Source organism: Balaenoptera ricei, chromosome 15, assembly GCF_028023285.1.
Source record: "Balaenoptera ricei isolate mBalRic1 chromosome 15, mBalRic1.hap2, whole genome shotgun sequence".
Lineage (NCBI taxonomy): Eukaryota > Metazoa > Chordata > Mammalia > Artiodactyla > Balaenopteridae > Balaenoptera > Balaenoptera ricei.
In genome coordinates, this window is record NC_082653.1 from 1955318 (window position 1) to 1977361 (window position 22044).

Consider the following 22044-nt stretch of genomic DNA (forward strand, 5'->3'; position numbering starts at 1 on the left):
TTTCCTCACCAAAACCACCTCTATGTTGTTTAACAAGACACAATGAAACACAGCCCCTGTTTTCCAAAGTGGGTTCCTCGGGACACCTGCCTTGTAAGATGTCCCATTAAGAAGGTTCCTTGGTCAAATAGGTTTGGGGAAACTTGCAGACTGTCTCCCACTGAGGTTCAACGAGCCCTTTAGTCCTGTGAGGTTCTGGGCAAATCTGTAGAAAGGGATCTGGTCAACTTGGTCTAACCCTCTACTTCCCTCGAACCCTTTTCCGAGGGAATACCCACAAATACTGTCCCCGACGGCCTGTCCTGCTTTAACCGGTGTGTTTCCTTTGCTGGTGAACCGCACACACATCATAACACTGATGACCCCAAGGCCTCCTGTTGACTGTAAGGGCGTCTCCCTCCCCACGGGTCCACCCTTCATGTAGGTGGACGTGTGTAGCTGGACCTGTCATGCAGGTCAGCTGGGCAGCAACTTCTCTGCTGACCAGGGATCCCTCACGCCGGAGGTCAACGCAGCTGCCGAAACACGGGACGGGCAGAGGTAAGCAGACCTGGTCCCCCTCAGACACGGGAAAACTAATGTGGGGATTTCTGGGGGCTGAGGGGTCTGGTCCTGGATTCCTGGGGCCTGTGGGGCTGAGAGGCCTTTCAGGACCAGGGGAAGTGAATTCACCCCTCCTGTCCGGTCAACAGGGCCATGCAGCCGAGTCAGAGGTGAAGCTGGAGGGAGGGCTGTGGAGGCAGGTGACAGTGGCTGGTGTGTGTCTATGTGAAGGGTGCCATCCCTCCCCCCCCCACCTCCCCATTTCCCTCTCTCTGAATCAGTCTCACGCCAGCTACTCTGGCCACCTCGCAAGGCCAGCCACGTGGCCTCTGTCTTACTTCTTGTCCCTCCAGGCCTTGGGAGCTTCCGGGGCTGGTGGGCTAAAAGCCTCAGGCAGGTGAGGTGCCCGGTGAGAAGCGGAGCTGTGGGGCCCTTGTCCGAAAAAGGGTGCTGACAGCTGTGCACTACCCCCAGCGGGGGTGGAGCCTGTGGGCAGCCCTGCCTGGGAAGGTGGGAGGTCAGGGGTCCCCCTCCCGGCCCACGCCGCCCACTCAAGTGTCAGCCTCTGCAGAGGTTCTGCTCGGTGACCTGAAGGAGGAAGGACCCCTACCCAGCCCCCTCCCCGCATGTAGTCACACCTTACCTTGTGTCCAGAGCGCGTGGGTGAGGTCTGGGCCACCAGCAGCCGTACCGCGGCGTCCCAGCGCTCGGCCGTCTGGCGGTCCCACGCGGTTACGGTGAAGGCCACCTGCTCGGAGGGGATCTGCAGCTCCCGGGTGGCGAAGACCGTCCCGTCAGCCCCGACTTTGAAGTCCATGCTGTCGGTCTCATAGTGTGTCCCCTTGGTCCCCAGGCAGCTGCTGAACTTGACTGCAAGAGGAGGGGGAGAAGGTCAGGGCGCTGGGGACCAGCCTGGCGGGCAGGTGCCCGCTCACAGCTTATTTCCAGCAGCGGGTCCTTGGTCTCCAATGAGCTTCGAAAAAGTGGTGATTTAACTGACTTTTCGACCTTCAGGCACTGGGTTTTATCTCTACCCCCTAGGGAATTAGCTGAAGCCTCAGAAAAACGAACATCGACCAAAAGCAATGAATGCATGTTCATTCTCTCTGAAACACAGCTGTTCTCATTTCTGCAAACGTGTCTCCCCGTCACTATCAACTTTGGGTTCAACCTGAGTCTGAGCCATGTGGGGGGAGGAGTTTCTTTACCCTCAATCAATTCCCTGGTGACCCTGGGGCAGCCGAGAGCTTTCTCGGTGACTTGGAAGCAGGCGTGGAAGGCGGATGGTCTACTGACACGGCAGGGCAGGCACGCTGCTGTGTTTCCCAAACAGTAATTAGGCACTGAATTGTCAGCCCCTCCCAATGACTCCATCACCTGGACCGTTTGTAAACCCCCTGCAGGAAAAGACATCTCGGAAGCCGCGCATTCACCGGGATCACATTAGTGCCTTTTTCATACGTGTGCTTTTGCAGCTGCCACCTAATGCCGTGGTAAATTATGAGGCACCAACAGCCAGTGTCACGTTCTGCTGATAAAAACGATGGATAAAGTTACCTAGTATTTATAAAAGTGTGGGTATCTCAGCAATTATGGTGGGAGGATTGGTTTTTTAAGCAATTTCACTGTCATGAAATTACAGCTTACATGATTTAATTACTATTTATTCTAGAAACTAAAAAAAGCTCCTCACTGTTAGATTTGATAAGTGTTTGCTCCTGCGTTCACCTTTTATTGTTGGCTGCCTTGAAATAATAAATAACAGAACGTTCCCTCGTTTCAAATCCTTCACTTCAGACTCTCCCCAGTCCCCAGCAATCCCCACGTGTGGGTTTAATATAAAAATGTTTTTAAATGTGAGGAAACTAGACATTTCCGTGCGTGTACAGACTCCAGAGCTCACAGAGAGGGGTCCTCGGGTGGACGAGGGCAACCAAGGTGCGGAGTGGGCTGTAGCTCCAGGGAACTATCCCTCCCCAGTGAGGGAATAATCACATTCTTTTTCAAGTGACAGGAAAATTCCAAACTGCCTTTGTAGTCCTGTCCTCCCCGTCGGTAAACAAATTAAAATCAGCAAAAAACTGAGTGGATCAACCATTTCTGATGCCCAATTGTCATTGACAAAGATAAAAATGACAGTTCTATGATTGCCGGGAGATTAGCACAAAGTACATGAATAAGCCCTTTGTTCTCTGAAAGAAAATTTCTAATAACATGAATGGGATTGGACAGTAGCGGGAAGGTTTGAGTTTCTTCAGGATTAAGTGATGGTGTAGTTATATTTTTTAAAAAATAGGCGCAGAGCTTTGGTGGCATTTGAGGGAAGTGTGGACACTGCTGTCAGAGAAAAAAATCACCCGCATAGGAGCTGCCCCAACAGGAAGGTCAGGGTACTGTCCACAGGAGCCTGGGACCTTGCAGGGGACAGACGTCCACAGTGGACGGGAGCCCTCAGGACATTAAAGGTGGCACCACCAGACGTGACCTATGATGATAAAGTTGGGCCTCTCCTCGCGGGTGCTCTTAACATCTTTCCAGCCTGGGTCTGACTCGGGCCCTCCATGCGAGGAGAGGCATGGGGGCTTTGGGACAACATGGAACCCAGCCTCCAGCTTCAGTGCAACTGAGGCTTGTCTGATCGGCTCAACCCAAGAGGCTGGTTTCGCCATCATGTCTGAGACTCAGAGCCCTCATCAGTGAGGAAGCAGGAGCTGGAACGTGCCTGCGGGGAGATGGGGGCCATTCCGAGTGCCCGCGGTGCTGGGGTGCCAGCTTTCCAGAAGGAAGGGAATTCAGAACAGTGCCTTCCTGTGCGTGCCTGGGCTGTGTCTCTCTTTCAAAGGAAAAGATCAGGAAGGTTTGTTCTTCTGAGACACCAGGGGTGTTCATGGCACTTTAGCTCCGAATAAGTGAACTCCCGTTTGAAACCCTGAGGAACGTGGGTTTAAATTTCTCAACATGCAAACACTGCTCAGAAGGTTACAAACACGACGTCTTGCCATAAAAATGGGAAGTGAAGCAAGAGGGAGGAGATATGGGGCTATATGTATACATATAGCTGATTCACTTTGTTGTACAACAGAAACTAACACACCATTGAAAAGCAATCATACTCCAATAAAGATGTTAAAAAAAAAAAAAGGGAAGCGAGCACTCGAGGGGCAGACTCTCCAGAGACACATCTGAGGTCTTGGGGCAGAAACGGTTCCTGTCACCCAGAAGCCCATTTGCCTTTTTCTGGTGAATTGCCCCAAGGCAGTTTCCCTCTTCGCTTTGGCCACCAGGAAGCTCAGAGGCAATGCGGTAGGTAGCTGGGACCTAGCAGTGCTGAGGCATTTACCAACCTTAGCACTTTCTGCCCAATTTTCTATCTTTGTTTCCTCTTCAACCCCCTTTCCTCCTCTTGCATCCTCTTTATTTCTGGAGTCTGCCTCTATCTCTGCAAGTTAAATGTCCTCCTCTTTTAGGGGCAAGGGTGCTGCCAGGCCGTCGCATGCTCATGAGCTCCTGCGCAGGCCTGGCCGGGTGCTGTGGTCCCAGCATGAGGGTCCAAGAAGGTCTTCCTCACTTTGTGGGGAGAAAATGCCTGCTTGGATGTGCAGGCCCCGGGGTCACAACCTCCTTCAGGCTCCAGCGGAGGAGACCTGCTTGGAGGGAGACAGCACCTCCTTCCCTCCGAGGCCGGGACGTGGGGCCTGCCGGGCGCTCGTCACCCACCGCCCAGCCCCGCCATGTGTCTCTGCGGCTTGCTAACTACTTCCACTAGTTTTAAACAAACGTGACAAGAGATGGGAGAACTCCCGAGAGAAATCAGGTCCAGTTGTTTAAACACGCACAGTCACAGCCCCCGCTGCCTCCGTCCCCTTGGAGGGGTGGTGGCCGCGGCCCCTGGGCCCTGGGGGCAGCACTCAGCACTCACCTGCCCGAGGGCGGGGTCCCGGGAGGGTGGGGAGGTGTATGCACTGATGCCCGCCGCGGAGGAGGGCAAGCATGAGCTCCGGGCGCAGGTGTGTGCTGCAGCCATGCCCACACCGGCAGGCCCCTTCGGGATAGGGCTGGGACGCCAGGTGTGTGACCCGACCAGCAGCGGCCTCTCTGAGCAGAGGCCTCTGGGAGCAGCAGAAAAGGATGAACGGGGCCAGCGCAGCGTAGAGGCTGCATGAACCCAACTTGTCTTGCGCTCCGGCCAGTACCCGTGTTACCCACCTGAGGAGACAGGTAGCACAGCACTGGGCCAAGGTCACACAAGCTCGTTCATCCCACAAACATTTATGGGCCCCCTGGTGCCTGGCTCTGGGGATCTACCTGGGAACACGGAGCGGAGGCTCCGGGCGGGAGGTGACTGGGAAATGGCAGCACAGATGGTGGAATCTCACAGGCTTCTACGGGGTCACCAAGAGGGGCCGGGCCAGGCTGGGGGCCCCAGGGGCGGGGAGGGGAGCCCTGCGGGATGTGTGGGGTCAGCCAGCACTTGGCATTCTGACCCGCTCGCACAACTGGGGGCCGGCTCCCCCTCCCCAGCCCAGGCCTGGCCCCCAGCGCCCGCCTCTCCCTTCGGACAGGACGGGTTCCATTTCCAAGCCCTGTTCATTCCGAGCAGCCGTCCAGAGAAGATCGGATACCCGCCCGCGTCTGCCCTACTCCTGAAATGTGACCCGACCCTGAAAAGGCCCAGCATTTGGAGTGACAACAGCACCGTCGATGGCTATTCGAGAAGCACACGTGAGAGACCAACGCCCAGGAAAGCGTCCAGCAGGACACGGTGGGAAGGCCTGAGCACCAGGAAATTCAACTATGTGCAGGATTCCGTCTTCCAGGGCGCCTCCCCTCCCTCACCCCTCGCCGGGAACTCGGGAAAGCAGCATTGAGGCTGGTCGGCAGTCTGGGCTGGCTGTCCTCGGGCTGGCACATTGCCCATCCAGATGAAGGGCAGGGGCGCACCTGGCTGGCCATCTGTCACCGAGATGCGTGTTCCTTCGCGCTGCGTAAATGTTAGTCTCTGTCTGTCATCCTGGTGTCCCTGCCGACACGCCCCCTGAGGGCCCACTGAGTTACTGCTGGAACCCCTGTGGCCTCCCCTGCCCCAGGGCCGCCCCCGGATTCTGCCCCTGGTGGAACCCTTTGCCCTGTGGTGAAGGCAGCTGCACACGCAGAGCTCCCGGGGCACCAACATCCATCCATTCGTGTTGATTTACGGACACAACAGTCAGCAAAAAGCACAGTGACCGCCAGATGGGGCTCAGAGCGGGGGTGGGTTGTCACACTGCGGATGTGGCTCCCAGGGGCTGGCGGGGGGCAGGGGGCTCTGCGTGAAGGAAGGAGCCCGGTTCTGAGAGAGCCTGACCCAGACGTGCGGTGGGAGGGCTTCCCGAGGATGAGGTCCTGGTGCTTCCGCTGAGCACCGAGGGATACAAGAGGAGAGCTGGGGCAGGGGAGAGCTTCCCAGGCCACACGGCAGCACGTGCAAAGGTCCTGGGCAGAGGGAGTGCGGGCTGTCAAGGACTCAGGGCCAGTGTGACGGGAGCCAGGCTGTTGGGGACGAACAAGAGTCAAAACAAGCACCCAGGAAGGTCCTCAGCCAGTGGGACGACCTGCAGACTCCCAGAGACAGGCCAGGTGCGGGAACTCCCCGCCAGGAGGGAAGGGCCTCCGTGTCACTCCAGGGGTTTCTAGGAAGGTCCAGCAGCCTCTGGGGCTGAGGAGGTGTCCTGAGCGGATGGGATGGCCTCCCTTCGGGGCCAATGTTAAGAGAGGGTCATAGCCTTTTCCAGCCATAAAAACACCCAGTGAACTGAGTTAGGGGTCCACCGCTGTGACTTCAGAAGCACATCCTCCACATTTAGCTACAGTGGATCACAGGACTCCTGCACACACTTCAGATACGTCGTCTGCTTGGGAGAGAGAAATTCAAGAGCCAGGAAAAGAAGGAGAAAAGGAAGGAAAGAGAGCAAGGAATCCAGGGAGGGTTCCTCAACTAGATGATTCATCCACCCACCCAGCAATGATGCATTACCAGGGAGACGGTGCAGGGAGCCCCTGCGGGGGAGGGGGAGAGGAGACAAGGCCAGCAGGGCCTGCAAAGCCTCAGGACACTGCAGACTCCCCCAACTGGCCCTGGGCCCCCCGAGGGAGCCTCTTGTGGGTCATCCGCTGGGCGCGGCTGCGTCCCTGTGGGTGTCTCCCTTTATCCCCCAAGGGTGCTGTCTGCTGACTGTGGGGCCTCCTGGTGGCCGTCACCACGGCCCTTGCCCACCCGGGAGGGCTGGTGCTGCGGCCAGCGTAGACAGATGCAGCTGGGTGGCGGCCGGGGGCTGCGAGTGACTGCTCATGGGCATGGGGTCTCCTTCGGGGTGACGAGAAGTTTTGGAACCAGAGGGAGCTGACGGCTGCTCAGCACGTGAATGTACTAAGCGCCACTGCATTGTTGTTCACTTGAAGTGGTGAAGTTTATGTACGTGAATTTTACCCTGAAGCAGTTTCCAGGGCCTCCCTGAGTCCCTGCCTCCTGGCTGCTGGAAGGACAGGGAGAAGGGCGGCCTCAGCTTCCTGCCCCTCAAGACCCCCAGCCCCCCAGGCCGCACATGCCCAGAGCTTCACAAAACCTCCCTGGAAATAGCCGTGATCCACGACCCCAGCTCCCCTCCCCACGGCCTCTCCCCTCGAGGCCCAAGCGCAGGCCAAAGAGACGGGAAACGCTGACGTCGGAGGAGAGGAGGGGAGAGTGCTCTGGGGCCTGGGAGGGAGGTGAAGGCTTCACGAAGCGGGGCTCTGAGCCGCCATCCTGGCAGCTGCCTGCGTGCCTTCACGCGCCGCGTGTCTGTGTGCCGGGTACCGCGCCACGCGGGGACCCGCGAGAGCTTCACCAGGTCTCCAGCGCCTGCTAGGAGCGTCACAAACCTCTAGGATGTCAGGACTGGACGGCGCCCCAGAGACCATCTCCTCCAGCCCCTCATTTTATCGATGAGCAAACTGAACTTGCTGAGAGAAGATGACACTGTAGAATGTGTCCCCGCGATACGCAGGCCCAGAGTCGTTACAGACACCAGCGCTCTCCATCAGGGCCCTGGGCACTTTTAATATCTAGTTAATTGATGCCCAAAATGCAAAGCGTGTGGCAAGCCCGTTTTTCTTAGAATTTTGTGCATTCCTACGTTTGCAGCTGGTGCGCACACCTCATAGGTGAAAACTCTGCATTCCACGTGCTAGAATCTGCGGCACAGGGTCCTGGCTCGGATCAGTTCTGAAATCTGAAGATCACACCGATTCGCTACTCTGCCTGTGTAGCACCATAATTAGGCCCTCGGCTAAACAGCAGAGACCCGCTTCTTTCCTTTTTCCAGGACAGTGCAAAGCCCTTTCTTAGAAAATTTTTCTCTGCCCTGCGCCCATCTCGCTGGCTGGCAGCAGACAGGTGCAGCCATGCTTATCCACAGCGTCTGTCGAGAACGTGCGGCACCCATGAAAGGAAGCCCGGCGGCCCCCCCACCAAGAGGGTTTACATTTAACCCTCTACCCTCATCATTTTTAATTGCTCGCTCCGTGAGAAGAACGAGGTGACGGCATGCTGCGTGCGAACAGGCGTGAGTGACACCCGGGTCTGCTTCCGCATTGGCGGCAGCCTGCTGACATTTACGGGGGCAGGGGGCTGCGCCTCCCCGAATCTGGCATACTGGAGACGTGCACCGTGGTGCTCAAAGTCCCCCCTTTTGCTTTTTAAATTATTTTTCTTGTTAGTTGCGCTGAGAAAGATCAAATGAGCCAGAGGTGAGCTTGTAGCTGGGGCTGTGCTGGGGAGTAAATACGTTCCCCCGGCGGAGTCAGCCTCCCTCCCTCCCTCTCTCCTTCCGTCCACCATCCCCCACTCACTGCGTCTCCACGTTCCGGGCACCGGCCAGGTGCTGGGCAGCCAGAGGAGACCAGGGCAGCCCCAGGGGCAGCACATGCTTCAGGTAAAGGTCAGGGTTGGAGAGGAGGGCTTGAGCACAGCCCCGGCGGGGGTTGCTCTGTGCACAGTGCCCCCAGGGATGCCTCTTCCCCCACTGATTCTCCAGAACAGGACCTGTCCCTGGCGGGGACCCAGGCTTCAGGGAGGTGGGCGCCAAGCACGTGATGCACCCCCCTCCCTGCCTGACTGTAGCTAAAGCCACAGGAGAACGGTCAAGTGGCCACCGAGAGCCCCACTCGGAGCTCAGCCTTTCACTGTATCCTCAAATTTACCCTCACAGCCCACCCCCAGGGAGGAGACCACCTTTATCCTCCTCTGCTCTACTGATGGGCAACCAGGCGGAGAGCGGGTGTCCCTGGCCTCCAGTCTCCCAACCAGAAAGTGATGGAGGCAGAGCTTGAACGCAGTGGCCCCAAAGACCACACCCTCCAGGTGCAGCTGAGAGGACTTGTGGGCTGTTCTCACCCCACCCACCTCCCCAAGCTCACTTGCACCCTGACTCTCCCATAGCTCATCCCCTCCCTGTGGGCCAAATACTCCAAGCGCTCAGCCTCAGTGCACTCAGTTTCCCGTGCCTGAAATGCTCTGCAACGCCCTTTACCACGCGGGCCGCCTCCTCCAAGGAGCCTTCCTGGATTTATCCCAGCTGCTGAGTCCTCTCTCCCGAGAGCTTCATTCACTCCAGTGCTGTCCACTCCAGGGGCGGGGTGGACATTGTTTAGAACTGCTCGTGCACGGTGACCATAAGAGGCAGACAGAAGTTCAGCGGGTTTTACTAATGTGGGACAGGCGTGGGGGTCGTGCTTGAGTGGACTCCCCTGAGGAGGGGCTGTCGCAGGCCCCACATTGCTGCTCCCCCTGCAGCCTTGGGACGGACGGGGCATCACTGGAGCCCCAGGTAACTGGCATCCTTGGCTCTCCTTCCAGACTCTTTCCTGAAATGTGTATTTTAAACATAAAAGGTTGCTACGTTTGCCTCTTTTCCACTCAATCCGAATCAGACATCTCCCCTGACCGCACATGGGCATCAGCCCCACCCCTCCTGCCCGTGGAGTCAGGGAAGGCCGGTCATGGATGGAGACCCTGCATCTACGGAGCCCGGGACTGGTCTGCCCACCAGGCGGACCCCCGGAGCAGCCGGCCTGAGTGCGGTCACCGGCAGATGCCGTGGGTGCGCCTGGACCTCAGGAAGGTGCCCCGGGGCCAGGATGGACGCCTGAGACTGTGGCTGGTTGTGTTTTCTGGTTTTCTTCTGCTATCATTTTGCTCAGCACAGATTCCCGAGGCGGCCATTTGTTCACACAAGTTGGAAAAGCGCCATTTCCAGCAAAGTGTGAGGGTACCTGCCGACCCTCTCCACAAGCAGGATGTCTGTGCGAAGCCCCACACGGCGCGAGTCTAGGTGGGGGACAGGCACCCCCGGGGGCCGACGCGGATCATGGGGAGGGGGGCGCACCCAGAAGAGGACCCCCGAGCCGGTGCTCAGGGTCGGCTTGCCCTGCTGTGGCACGTCTCCTAGCACCACGGGCAAGGGGTTGCCCGCCGCCCTCCAGTACCCTGTCACCTGCGAGGATGGGGGGTGGTGCCCTGCCTCTCGGAGGACGTGTCCATGAGGATGAGCGCGGTTGGAATCTCACCCGGGCCTTTAAACTTAAAATTGATGTGCGTTCAAACCACGACGTGATCCTTCCTTCCTGAAGAGGCCCTGCCTTTGGCCGAGAACAGGCGGAGTCACGTGCCCCTGCACCCGTGTCCCCTCACGGTCCTGCTTAGAAGCCTCCAGCAAGAACCAGGGCCACGTCTGCATCTGCTGGAAACCTCAGACCCGAGGAATCTTCCCCCCCCACTTTCCTCTGTGCCTCTTTGCCAAACTCCCATCGCAGCGACGGGGGCGCAAAGCACAGCCAATTCCTTCTCAATCGGTTCCGTGCATTCTTCACGTCTTCTCAGTCATCCCCAGGTTTCACGTGCGCACACAGAATGTGTTGTCGCCACTGGCCTCCAGCCGCGTGGAAGAGCCTCTAACTTCGTGGGAGGAAGTGGGCCCTGAGGGAGCCCTGCTGCAGTGGGGTGCAGACTCCGAGGTGTCCTGGGTGGTACGAGTGTCTCCACGGGGGGCCACCTGAGCTGCCCACGGGTCTCCCTCCGCGTGGTCTGTGGCTCAGCCATCCAGGCCTGTTCCATCCCGCCCTGTATCCCGCTCGCCCCCCGCCACTCTGTGTGCAGGACTGCTCTCCCCTACCCAGCCCTGGCCCGCTTTCAGGGTCCCCTTTCCCCCAGGATGTTGGGGGCCGTCCTTTGTGCCCCCAAGGCCATCGCCCTGCTCACGTGGCTCCAACCACTCCTGCCAAGTAAGCTGGGCCACCAGGCACTGGGCCAGTCCTCCCCACTGCGAATTCCAGCACCTACCACCAGGGTCCTCTGGCACCCAGGATTTGCTTGAGAATCTGGAAAATGCACAGATTCCATTTCTCTTAGCTTCAAAAATGGATATCCAAGGAGCTATCAAGCTATGGAAGACACAGAGGAAACGTAAATGCATTATACTTAGTGAAAGAAGCCAATCTGAAAAAGCTGCGTGACATTCTGGAAGAGGCAAAACTATGGAGGCACTAAAAAAATCAGGGGTTGCCAGGGGTTGAGGGGAGGGAGGGATGAACAGGTAGAACACAGAGGCTCTTTAGGGTGGTGGAAATACTCTGTGCGATACGGTAATGATGGATACGTATCATTACAAATTTGTCCAAACCCATGGAACATGCAACACCAGGAGGGAACCCTAAGGTAGACTATGGACCTTGGGTGATGATGGCGTGTCAGTGCAGGTTCATCCACTGTAACAATGTCCCGCACTAACTGTAACAATGTCCCACACTAACTGTAACAATGTCCCGGACTAACTGTAACAATGCAAGATGTTAACAACAGGGGAATCTGTGCAGGGAGAGAGGGAGTGTATGGAAGTCTGTACTTCCTGCTCAGTCTTTCCATAAAGCTAAAACTGCTCTAAAATATAAAGTCTATTAAAAAAATGGATATTCACTATCCATTAGACACATCGTCTCCAGAGAAAACACTGTCTCAGAAATGTTAAAGGTCTCATTTTAAAGCAAAACATTGAAACCTGTCTCATGCCATCTCGTCTACGGGAGGGAGTGTGAAACCTGCCTCTCCCTCTGGGTTTCCTTGGTAATGAATGCAGCACCGTGATCCAACACCCCTGATTTCACATCCATTTCTCTGTCCAGGAAACATCAGCCAAAGCGGCAACAACCATGCGCCCTGGTCTGAGCGACTTGTGTTCTCCAGCGTGACTCCCACCCCCAGTGTTGCCTTGACAAGCTCTTGGGGTCCTAATCTAATATTCATGCACCCTGTGAAGACGGGGATGCTGACGGGAGAAGCAGAGCTGGTCGCCCCCCGCCCTGCCACGACTGCACCACGAGGCTTCAGTCTCAGCATGGTTCTGAGCCCACATAAGGAGAGGGATTTCTCTAGGTTCTGGGACTAAGTAACAGTCCTTTGTTGAGGAAAACAGAGATGCAGGAATCTCGGGAGACATAGGAATTGGGTGGAGGAGGAAGGCAGCGGTTCCAGGTCTGAGGAGGGTTATTTATGCAAAAGGTCTTTCCTGAGTGGCAGTCAGAACGGAGGTGTGAGCTCCTCATGAGTAAATCCCACTGACGCTCCATCACCACGGAGCTCGTGGCTCTTAAGTTGGTGGCACCTCTGATGAAACCCTCCCACCTGCACTCACAGGGGAGCTAGCAGGGGTGACGGTGGCGAATCCAGCCGCAGACCCACCAAGACGCCCAGGAGTGGGAGATGCCCAGGCCCCCTGCTGAACTGCTGTGCTCACCCCCGGAGGATGGCTGACCACGAGCGTGTCATTCCTATGTTTGGAGAGTTGGGCTGGGAGGGATGTTCTTCCCGCAAGGGCCCAGCGTCACCGGAGGGAGGAAGGGCCATCTGGTCCATAGCTCCATCTCGGGGATGTGGGAGCCGTGCTAACGGCCAAGGATGTGGGCGGGGTGCTCCAGGAATTGGGGGTTCCTGAGGACCCTGGAGGGGCTGGCCCTGCCCAGACCTTTACTCTCTCGTCCAAGATTCCAGGAGTCCATCTGATTCTTTGGAAAAATGGGGGGTGGTTTTTGACTGTTAAGAAGTCTGTGATCTTATTGAAGATCTAGACCAACATTTCATGAACTAATGAACATTCTGTGAGTTTTCATTCGTTCACTCCTGACGCGGTTGTCACTCAGGTGTCCTGAGAGGCACCTGGAGCACCTTGTCGTCCCGAACCTCACAAACCCGTCAGGAGTCCTGGGCTTTCCATGGTTCAGAAGAGGAAACTGAGCCACAGAGAGGTCACCTGACCCCCTCAGGTCCACGGCCAGCGTGTGGCACAGCCCATGCTGAGGGTGAGGGGGCTCCTGGCCCCCAGTTTTGTGCCAGAAGCGCCCCCTTCCTTCTGGTTGCGAACGTGACCGAGGTCGTCCCTGCCCTGGAGCCCTTCCCCAGGGACACAGACCAGGCTGAGGGAATCGCGTGCGTTATTTAAGTAACATCACTCCTCCCAACAGCTACGTTGTTTCAGTTATTTCCGAGGCCCCCCTATTCTTTCCATCAGCTCTTGCTACCAAGAGCTTTACATGTGAAAACCATACCCAGGTGTCCATTCACACACACACGGCCACACCCACATTTTAAGCCACCAGGAGAAATGTAGCCGCACGTGTACTGACAGTCTTGACGACCCACAAGGGCGGGTCAGGTTTGCGGCTGTAATTTCGTACACTTGGGAGAGGGTGGCACTGGGCTGGTGCAAAACTTCCCGCTCTCCCGACGATGACGTTCAGGAAGAGAGAGGATAAGGCTTGGGTGGCCCCCGGACGCAGGGAGAAGACGGCAGCCTTGCTCCCAACAGGGCTCCACCCATCGCTGCGCCCAGGGGCTCCCTGCGCTGTCCCCGGGTGTGGAAATGTCACTGCCGCCGGCGTTGCTGGCCATGAATGACCATTTCTAAGCCGGGCAAGTGCAAGCTAGCACGTCTCTCAGGGGCCCTGGTGACAGATAATAATGGTGATCACTGTAATAATAACGGCTGCAATTGCTTACAGAGGTCTTGGCACCTGCCAGGCGTTGGTCCAAACTCCATGCCCAGACCATACACCGTCCCCACAGCTTGGGCAGGGACAGCTGTCACCCGTTTTACCGGTGAGGGCACTGAGAGAGTGGGGACGGCAACCTCCAAGGTGATCTCTGTTTGAGGAGCATCGGGGGCGGGGGTTCCCGAGAGGAAACCGCGCCAGGCCCCTCCCGGGTGGACAAGTCCTCGGCGGGGCTCAGTGGACAGCTTGCTCGCCTGGTGGTCACCCCATGGGCTCCTGGCTGCTCTTCTGCCTTAGTCTCCTTCGGGGCGCTGCCCCAGCACCCGGCCGCCCCAGACAAGCCTCCTGCTGCTACAAGAACAGGTGGGGTTGCAGCGTCCTCCATGGCTCCTTCCGTCCACGAGCCCCTCCTGCTGCAGGGCCCTGGCTTTGGCGGCCTGGGGCCAGGTCCCCTCTTGGGCTCCCATCACATCTGAACGTGGCCCTCGTGAGGTGGTGAGGAGGGAGCGGAGGCTGACAGCAGGCCAGGGGGGCAGGCCCTGGGGGGGACCCTTTACAACACAAGGAGCAGGACTGCTATTTTTAGACCTGCCAGCCTCTCTCTCATTAGCTCCTGCTCATCAGGACTGAGCTAATGAAATCATCTGCAATTAAGGCCCAGGTAGAGAGATGGCTTTTCCCGTCCCCAGAGGCCACTTCTCCTCCCCCCTCCCCTCCTCCCCCTCCCCCTCCCCCTTTCTCCTTTCCCTTCCTCCACTTCCCCTTCCTTCACTCCCTCCTCCTCCACTGTCCTCTCTGCAGGTGGGGGGCTGGCAGGAGGAAGGGGAGACTCCGGATGGGCCCCCAGATCTGGTTTATGATTTTACTTCATTTTACCAAAAGGGCAGCTGGGGGCTGTTTCTTGCTCTCTGTATTTTAAAAGCATTTAAAAGCACTCCCGCTCCGCTGACCCATCCATTCACAGTTTCATTCTCCTCTCAAAGCTCTCGCAAGGCTGTTCCAAACATCTAGGGAGGACATGCTATTTAAGGCCGGGTTAAGGTTCGGGAGGGCGGCTCTGGGTGACCACAGGGACCACGTCTGGCCGTGTGACTCCAAGCAACTCCAGCTCAGAGAGGTGGGATCAGCCTCCTGGCCGCAGCCCCTCCCAGCGCCGGGGGGGAGGGGGCACCTCATGTGGGGACAGTGCGCGCGGCACCCGGCAAAGAAAGGAGCAGACACACGACCTGTGTCCGTCCATCCGTCCATCCACGTACTGACCCCTCGCACGCTGCTCTCTGCCGGGCACGTGCTCCTCGGGAAGCCCCTGTTCTCCAAAAAGGGGAGACACTGTGGGCAGAGCCAAGCCTGGTGCAGCTCGGGCGGCTGCCGTTCCAGCCGAGGGAGCCGGACGGGCAGGTGTCACCGGGCGGCTCGGTTGGTCAGGCAGACCAGGTGCGGAGAGGGCGAGGGTGGCCAGGAGGCCCGGGACCCGGGGACATCGGAAGGGGCTCTTGGCGGTGAGTGGAGGAGGGCCGGCGGCAGAGCAACACGCAGGGGCACACGCTCACGCACACCAGGGAGTGGTGTGCGCACTCGGGCACACGTGTGATGGCCGGGGGCAGCCCCGGGCAGCTGGTGCAGACAGGGCCCCCTCCACCGCGCACAGATGAGAACACAGATCACATGTTAACTCATTTACCTCCCCCCCCACAGAGGTGCTAAAGGGGCCTCTCCTTCTGGGCCGCTTACCCCAGGCCAGTGTGGCCACGGGATGGGCCCCGACCCCCTCCGCTTCTGCTTGCGACTGGGAGGGACCTGAGATATCTCCAGGGCAGCGACCTTCATTTGTATAGAAACCACCACTGTGATTCAGAAAGACTTGTGATTCTGAGGCTGCAGGTGGGCAAACGGCTGCGGATTTCACAGGCCTGGAGCGGGCACCCAGAGGCTGGAAGCCTGAGGCCTCCTCCCAATTTCTCGGAGCCCACAAATTCCAGGGTCACCCAGGGTTCCGAGGGAGAGGCCTTCCCTGGAGTCCGGGCAGGGTGTGGGGTCTGAACCCAGGCTGCTGCCCGGCTGTCCCGGCCCCGACCTGAGGCCGCCAGTGCCGAGATGGGGGCACGCTTGTCACCCCGGGAGGGGTCGCTCCCTGTGGGTGGGAGGGACAGCCCGAGACAGCCTAGAGCCCCCGGGCCGCCCTCCTGCACCGGCTTCGGGGCCCCTGGCGTCTGACAGCCCCACTCGCCGGGCACATCTTCAGTCTCCGTTTGGATCCAAACCCGCCCCTGAACTTTACCAGCTGCTCCCTCTGCAAACACACGTGGGTCGGCGGCCAAACATTTTTCTAAAGGAATTAGAACTCAGGAAGTGTGAACACATTTCCTCCCCCTCTCAATCACACCGACGGCCGGCAACCTCCCCCGGGTCTTCCCTCATCAGAGCTTTCTCGTTCTGGACGCATTCATGTCACACTTGGCTTTGAGATGTTTGGGGACCCCCTTGAGACGAGCAGACCCTTGGGGTGCCTGTCAACCAAGGACGGAAACGTCCTCTGGGGCCAGGTGGGCCTTGAGCAAATGCAGCCAGGTGCTCAGGCGGGGGCAGCTTGCTGAGGACTCCGGGGTGCAAGGTGCTGGGAGAGCCCAGGGGGGATCCTGGTGGTGGAGGATCCCGGGCAGGGGTTGAAGGAAGGCAGGAGCTAATCCGACCAGGCTAAGACGCCCTGGGCAGAGGGATAGCCCCACAGAGACCTGAGGCCCCCCTGCCCTGGGCCGGTCTGGGCTCCACGAGGCCCTGCAGGGCACCACAGAGCAGTTCTTCAGAAGGGACGGGGCCACACGCGGTGCGCTCTGAGCGCTTTCCAGGATGGGCCTCCCTCTGACATACTTTGGGCTCTGATGGTCGGCACCTAGGGAAACATTCGCCAGGTTCATGACGAGGAACGCTCGGTGGTGAAGAGTGAATTCTACCAGGACACGGAAAGAAAGAACACGATTCTTCCTCTTAACTGTCTTCCCCAAACATCCCCTTCCTTGGCCAAGGACCGTCCCAAAGGAAGCAAAGACCCGAGACACCTGTTTGGTTGTTTCTGGTCCTAATCCCGCTTCTGAAGAGCATTAAGGAAGCAGGAGCACATTATTTATTGGTCACGACATCACCGTCCAAAGAACGCCTAGGGCCACGGGTCCAGGGCCAGTGTGGGGGAGGGGTAGGAACACGGCTTCACATCTGTGGCCACGGTGCACACTGTAGCTCCCTCGGAAATCCTCATTAGAGACCAGGGGCCCGGGAGGTCCTGCGAGGGCCAGGGGACTATATGACCTAAAACGGTTGGACCCAAACCATTCCTATTACCACTGGAAGAGATGCGTATTGGAAACTCAGGGTGTATCAGTCAGCATGAGGCTGGGTTACGCCGAAGCAAGGAGCAGCTCCCAAAGCACCTGACCTGCCGCTGTGGGCCAGTGGGGAGGCTCTGTGCTATGGAATCCTGAGAGAGGTTTCTTCTGCTTCCGTGATCGCCAAGCTGGGAGCATCTGCTGCTGAGAAATGGGGGCCACTGGCTCCCTGGTTCCCTCCCGGGAGGGAGGCACCTTGCTCTTGCTCCTGGTTCACTGGCCAAAGCAGAGCGCGAGGCCAGTCCTAACTGCCCAGGAGGGAGGGAATGACGTCCTACCCCCTGGGATGAAGGAAGAAGGGCGGACTCTGTCAGTAACGCGTTAACACGCACGTAGCAACCAAGGTAATGACGGTGTCTCGAGTGAGACCCTTGCCCCAGTACAGACCTGTCACAGCATCCCCAGCTGGGATTTCTCTTCTACCATAAACAAAATGGCAATTAGAACGATACACGCCCAAAGCAAGTCCTGCATCTAAGGAAACAGGTTTAACAGATGCCTCCAAAACCACTGCCGTTTCATCTCAGCCTGGGGCACGCAGGTTGGCAGAGGCTTCCTGATCTCCCTGCCTTTTCTGTTTGTTCTTTCTCTCATATTAGACTGTAAGATCCCTGAAAGCGGAGGTTGTGATGCTGACACTTTTCTCACCTTGGGCAGAAAGGTGAGGCCCAGGGAGCCCTCGCCCACTCTTTCTCACCCGTTTCTCTGATGGAGGCCGATGGATAGCGTTGGCCATTAAATCCCAAAGCCAGGGGAGAGAGCCTGGCGCTGGGCTGGGTCTTGCCGGAAAATGTCTCTGCAGATTCCCGCCCACCTGAGCTACACTGTGGTGGCTTAAACCCCGGCAGGAAAAACAGCCTGTTAATGAAGTCATTTTGGAGGCGATGGATCCTGGCCGCGCACGGTCCTTGCCCCAGTTCCCCAGACCTTCCAACGCTCCCTTCCAGGGCCCTGCCCAACGAGCTGTATGCAAATGCAGCGTTTATCCCGGGGTAATTACCCTTTGTACAAGTTTGACATGAAATCTTGATAAGGAATTGTTTTTTTTTTTTAACGTATTGGCAGAGAAGCTCAGCCAAATGCATAAAAATTATGTGACATTTCACTCCTGAGTATAAATTAAAATTTGCAGAAAGGTCAATGAACCAGGAATGATTTTTTTCAGATGATTTAGGCAATGAGAACGGGGAAGACTGGAGGCAGAGGGCGAGCCCCTGGCGTCATCCGTGCCTGGCCGAGCCTTTGCCTACAGAGGGCTGTCACGCCCACCGAGCCCACTGCCCCAGCCCAAACGCAATCTGTCCCCAGTGGGCCTCGCTCCTGCCGAGTGCACGGTAGAGTACGGCGAAAGATGTTTCTGGACTTTCCTTGGAAAGACAAGGCATCTCTCAGAGAAAGGCAGCCTTTGGACTAGACTCTTCTGCCTGCTGAAAAGAGAAAGTCCTGGGCAGGAGGCTGCAGTTCATCTCAGGGTCCCTACTATGTGATCAGCACCTACTATGTGCACCAACCGTGGAGGGTGCAAAAGAGTGCGGCGAGCTGCCTTGCCAAGATCTGAGGTCTGGAAGCAAGCGGCACGAGCTGTGTGGCCTTGGAGCTCTCCCTAAACCTCTCTGATTCCATATCTGACGCAGCACAATCACCCTCAAACCGTGAGGCACGAGCCTGTAGCCCACAGTCAGACTCATGGACTCACTGCAACAAGGGAGATACCACGTTGAACTAACAACCTCCGGCTTGAAGGGTTTTTGCCATAATTCAATGAGGTAGCACACAGAGCAAGCCCAGCATAATTATGTCCGGGGGCAGAAGGAAGCTGGTGAAGACTCTCGGTGCACCTTCCCCGCAGCTCCAGGGTCTGCTCTCCACTCCCAGCCTCCCCTTCTGTGACCGAGAGAAACGCAAGGAAGACGAAAGAACAAGACAATGGCTTTTACAACAAGATGCACAGGGGTAGCTTTGATTTCTAAGCTCTGCAAGTAACCAGAACGCAGTGTCTTATCACCTTTCTTCCTTTTAACAAAAGCAAGGTGCTTCCCCACCAGCCACGTCTTTATCTCAGCAGTCAGGGCTGCAAAGTGTACCTTAATTTAAAAAACAATTATGAGTGAAACACAAACTCCCAGGAATTATCCATCCTTCAGAAAGAAAGAACAAAGACACCAACAGAAAGACATGAGCCCCCGCTTGTCGTACAACATTTCCGCAGATGTTCACAAACACTTTGGGGTTGAGGCCGCCCGCCGATGTCCCGCCTGTTCCCCATTGTTTCTCTTCTGGGCCGGGGAGGGTGGTGGGGGGCCTGGATCAGGAGACTTTGTAGGTGAGCACCGTCTAAATACAGCTCTGCACATTCTGCATTCATAACTCTAAAGGCTTTTGTGATTTAAAGCAGCAATTATATAGAGGCACGAGATAAAGACTCGGAGAAATTATCATCTCTCCTTGGGTTGGGAGGGGAGGGCAGCAAGCGAAGGTTAATGCTTTGGTGAAATATTTCCACAGTTATTTCATGCAACCATTTTGCAATATCCCTAATGTTTTCGCACGTTACATACTCTTCGAGGAGAGAAACAGCTTGTGTTTTTGAAAGTGAGGAATAAAAACCTAACAGGCCTCGTGGCTGACTTGTACCTTGGAACATTCTGCAATGAGGCTACAGCTCGGAGCTGTTCTTTTACGTTCAGGCACCAAAGAGTGAGCTGCATCTTTCTCTGCGTTAGTAATGAAAAGAAAGGCCAAGACTCAAAAACAAGCTCTGATAGGAACCCACTGAAGCTCCCCGTTTGGCCACAGGTAACACTGAGGACTTGGATACTGACCCCCCACTTTTGCCACCCTTCCTATCGGGAGGGCCCTTCTCCCCATCCGATTTCATCCCGGGGAGAGCCACTCGCACCTGCAGAACTTGGGGTCCACCCAGGGCAGGGCCCAGACGGGACCGTGCGAGTTCCAGGGACCGCCAGCGTCTCACAGCCGCTGCCCAGCGTGTAGGGGACGGTGACTCAGCAGATGATGAGATCCGACCTCCCCGGGTGCTGCCTGGAGAGTAGGGCAGCAGGAGGGCCGTGGACCCGAGGCCGGGCTCCGGCATCCAGCACTGGCCAGCTGAACGGGGCAAGCAGCTTGCACAGCTCCGGGCACCCGCTCTTGTTTGGATTAACGTGAATATTCTATTGAGGTCCTGGGCCACCCGGCGACACCTGCACAGGTAACACAGTGGCGCGTCTACCCCCGGAGCGTGAGGACCGCGGCGCAGCCCAGGATGCGGGGCGAGGCGGTCCGGGCACTGCCCCAGCACAGGGTGCCCAGTCGCTCCTCCTTCTGTGTTTGGTGGTCGACGCCAAGAGAAGCTTTCCTCCTGTCACACCTGAACTCTCCTCAAACTCCCAGGGGGCCCGCGTTCCCGTGGTCCCACCTTGCCAGGAAGAACAGAGACAGGAAAGGGGTGAGGGATTCGGGGAAGGGGCAGGTTTGTGCCTCCCCAGGATGGCTCCGGAAGACGCCGGGGCCCCAGGCAGCGTCAGCCCTTCTCCCCTCCACCCCCTGGAGAGGGCAGCAGGACCTCAACCTTCCTGCCCTGTGACAGGGTGGCCTCCCCACCTCGGCATTCTAAGATGCGCCCTAAAACCGTAGCTTACACAGGCCTCGAACCCGGCAACTGTCCGGGGACGTGGGTGCAGGTGTTTTGTCAGGCTGTGCAGAGTACATTTTAAAAGCATCCTTTTGGGCATATTTTGTGCGTCTGCCCAGACAGAGGAGACATTAGGCTGCTCTGAAATGTCAGGATGAGGAAACGGGGCCAGGGTTGCCACATGAGAGCACGACTCTGTTCAGTGGACCCTGGTGGCAGAGAACCTTCCAGCATCCCTCTCGTGGTGCTTAATTGCTCAGTCACAAGTCCCAGGGCTGTCCCTGTGAGTTGGCTGGTTCTGCTATTTGTTTCCATTAGTTCATTAGCATAAAAAAATATAACTTCCTCGAAGAGGCGCATGTCCTAATCCCAGAACCTGCAAATACCTCACCTTCCAGGGCCAAAGGGACTTTTTCGATGTGATTCAGTTAAGGATCTTGAGATGGGACATGATCCTGGGTCATCCAGGTGGCCCTAAATGTCATCACAAGGTCCTGATGAGAGGTGCGCAGGAAGTCAAGAGTTCAAGGAGATGTGATGAGGGAAGCAGGTCAGAGAGAGATCGGAAGATGCTGTGCTGCTAGTTTTGAAGACAGAGGAAGGGGCTGTGAGCCAAGGAACGGCCTCTAGAAGCTGGAAAAGGCAGAGCAAGGACTTGCTCCCCCTGAGCCTCCAGAAGGAACCAGCCCTGTCCGCATGGGGGGGGACTGGAGCCCCATTTTGGACATGCGACCTCACAGCCGTCAGGTAACACACGGATATGGCTTTAGGCCACCGCGTTTGTGGTGCTTTGTTACAGCGGCCACAGGAATCTAATGCCCGCTCCCCGCGGTCAGGCCCGCCGTCCTGGCCTTCACGTCTCCAGCACCCGAGAACGGTCCCCAACACGAAGCTGGCACTCAGCAAACGTTTGTTGAGTGAATGAAAGAGGGTCTGGTGCCCTGTTAGCCTGAGCCAATCGGCTCACCTCGCATCTACAGCACTGTGTAAACACATGTTGGATGAATGCGACTCTGTCCACACCGGCGCCCCCCAGGCCCCTTCTCCTCCTCGCCACGGCCCACCAGCTCCTGCTGAGGTCGCCACCCTTGCAGCCTGAGGGCCCCAGAGGCAGGCGGGCTGTAAGTCCCCTAGGCGATGTCGGTGCTTTAATGACGAATTGCGTAAACGTGCACTTGAAGCTGGCCCGGAGGGGTTCTCTGCCACAGGAGAGATGACCCGGGAGCTGCACAGAGACGGAGGGCCTGGTGTGGCTGCAGATTTCCTGTGCTGCCTTTCATCTTCCGGAACCTTCCGTCGGGCCCACACGCCCCATCCTCACTTCCCAGGACTGGGAGCCCCGGGAGCCCGTCGGCTGCAACTTCTCCCAGACGCTGAGGCTCGGGGAGGTGAGCTCACTTGTCTGAGGACCAGCTGGCAGTAGAGGGACTT

At 57.4% G+C, this 22044-nt stretch overlaps 1 protein-coding gene across 8 annotated transcripts in view; it reads right to left on the bottom strand.

Moving 5' to 3' along the window:
• The window catches only part of CDH4 (cadherin 4), a 578825-nt gene that overhangs the window by 162376 nt on the left and 394405 nt on the right, over positions 1 to 22044 (bottom strand). For all 8 annotated transcript variants that reach the window (XM_059898536.1, XM_059898535.1, XM_059898541.1 and 5 more), the window contains one exon: positions 1187 to 1413. In XM_059898536.1, the coding sequence (XP_059754519.1) occupies positions 1187 to 1413 (227 nt within the window). The remainder of the gene's footprint in view (positions 1 to 1186; positions 1414 to 22044) is intronic.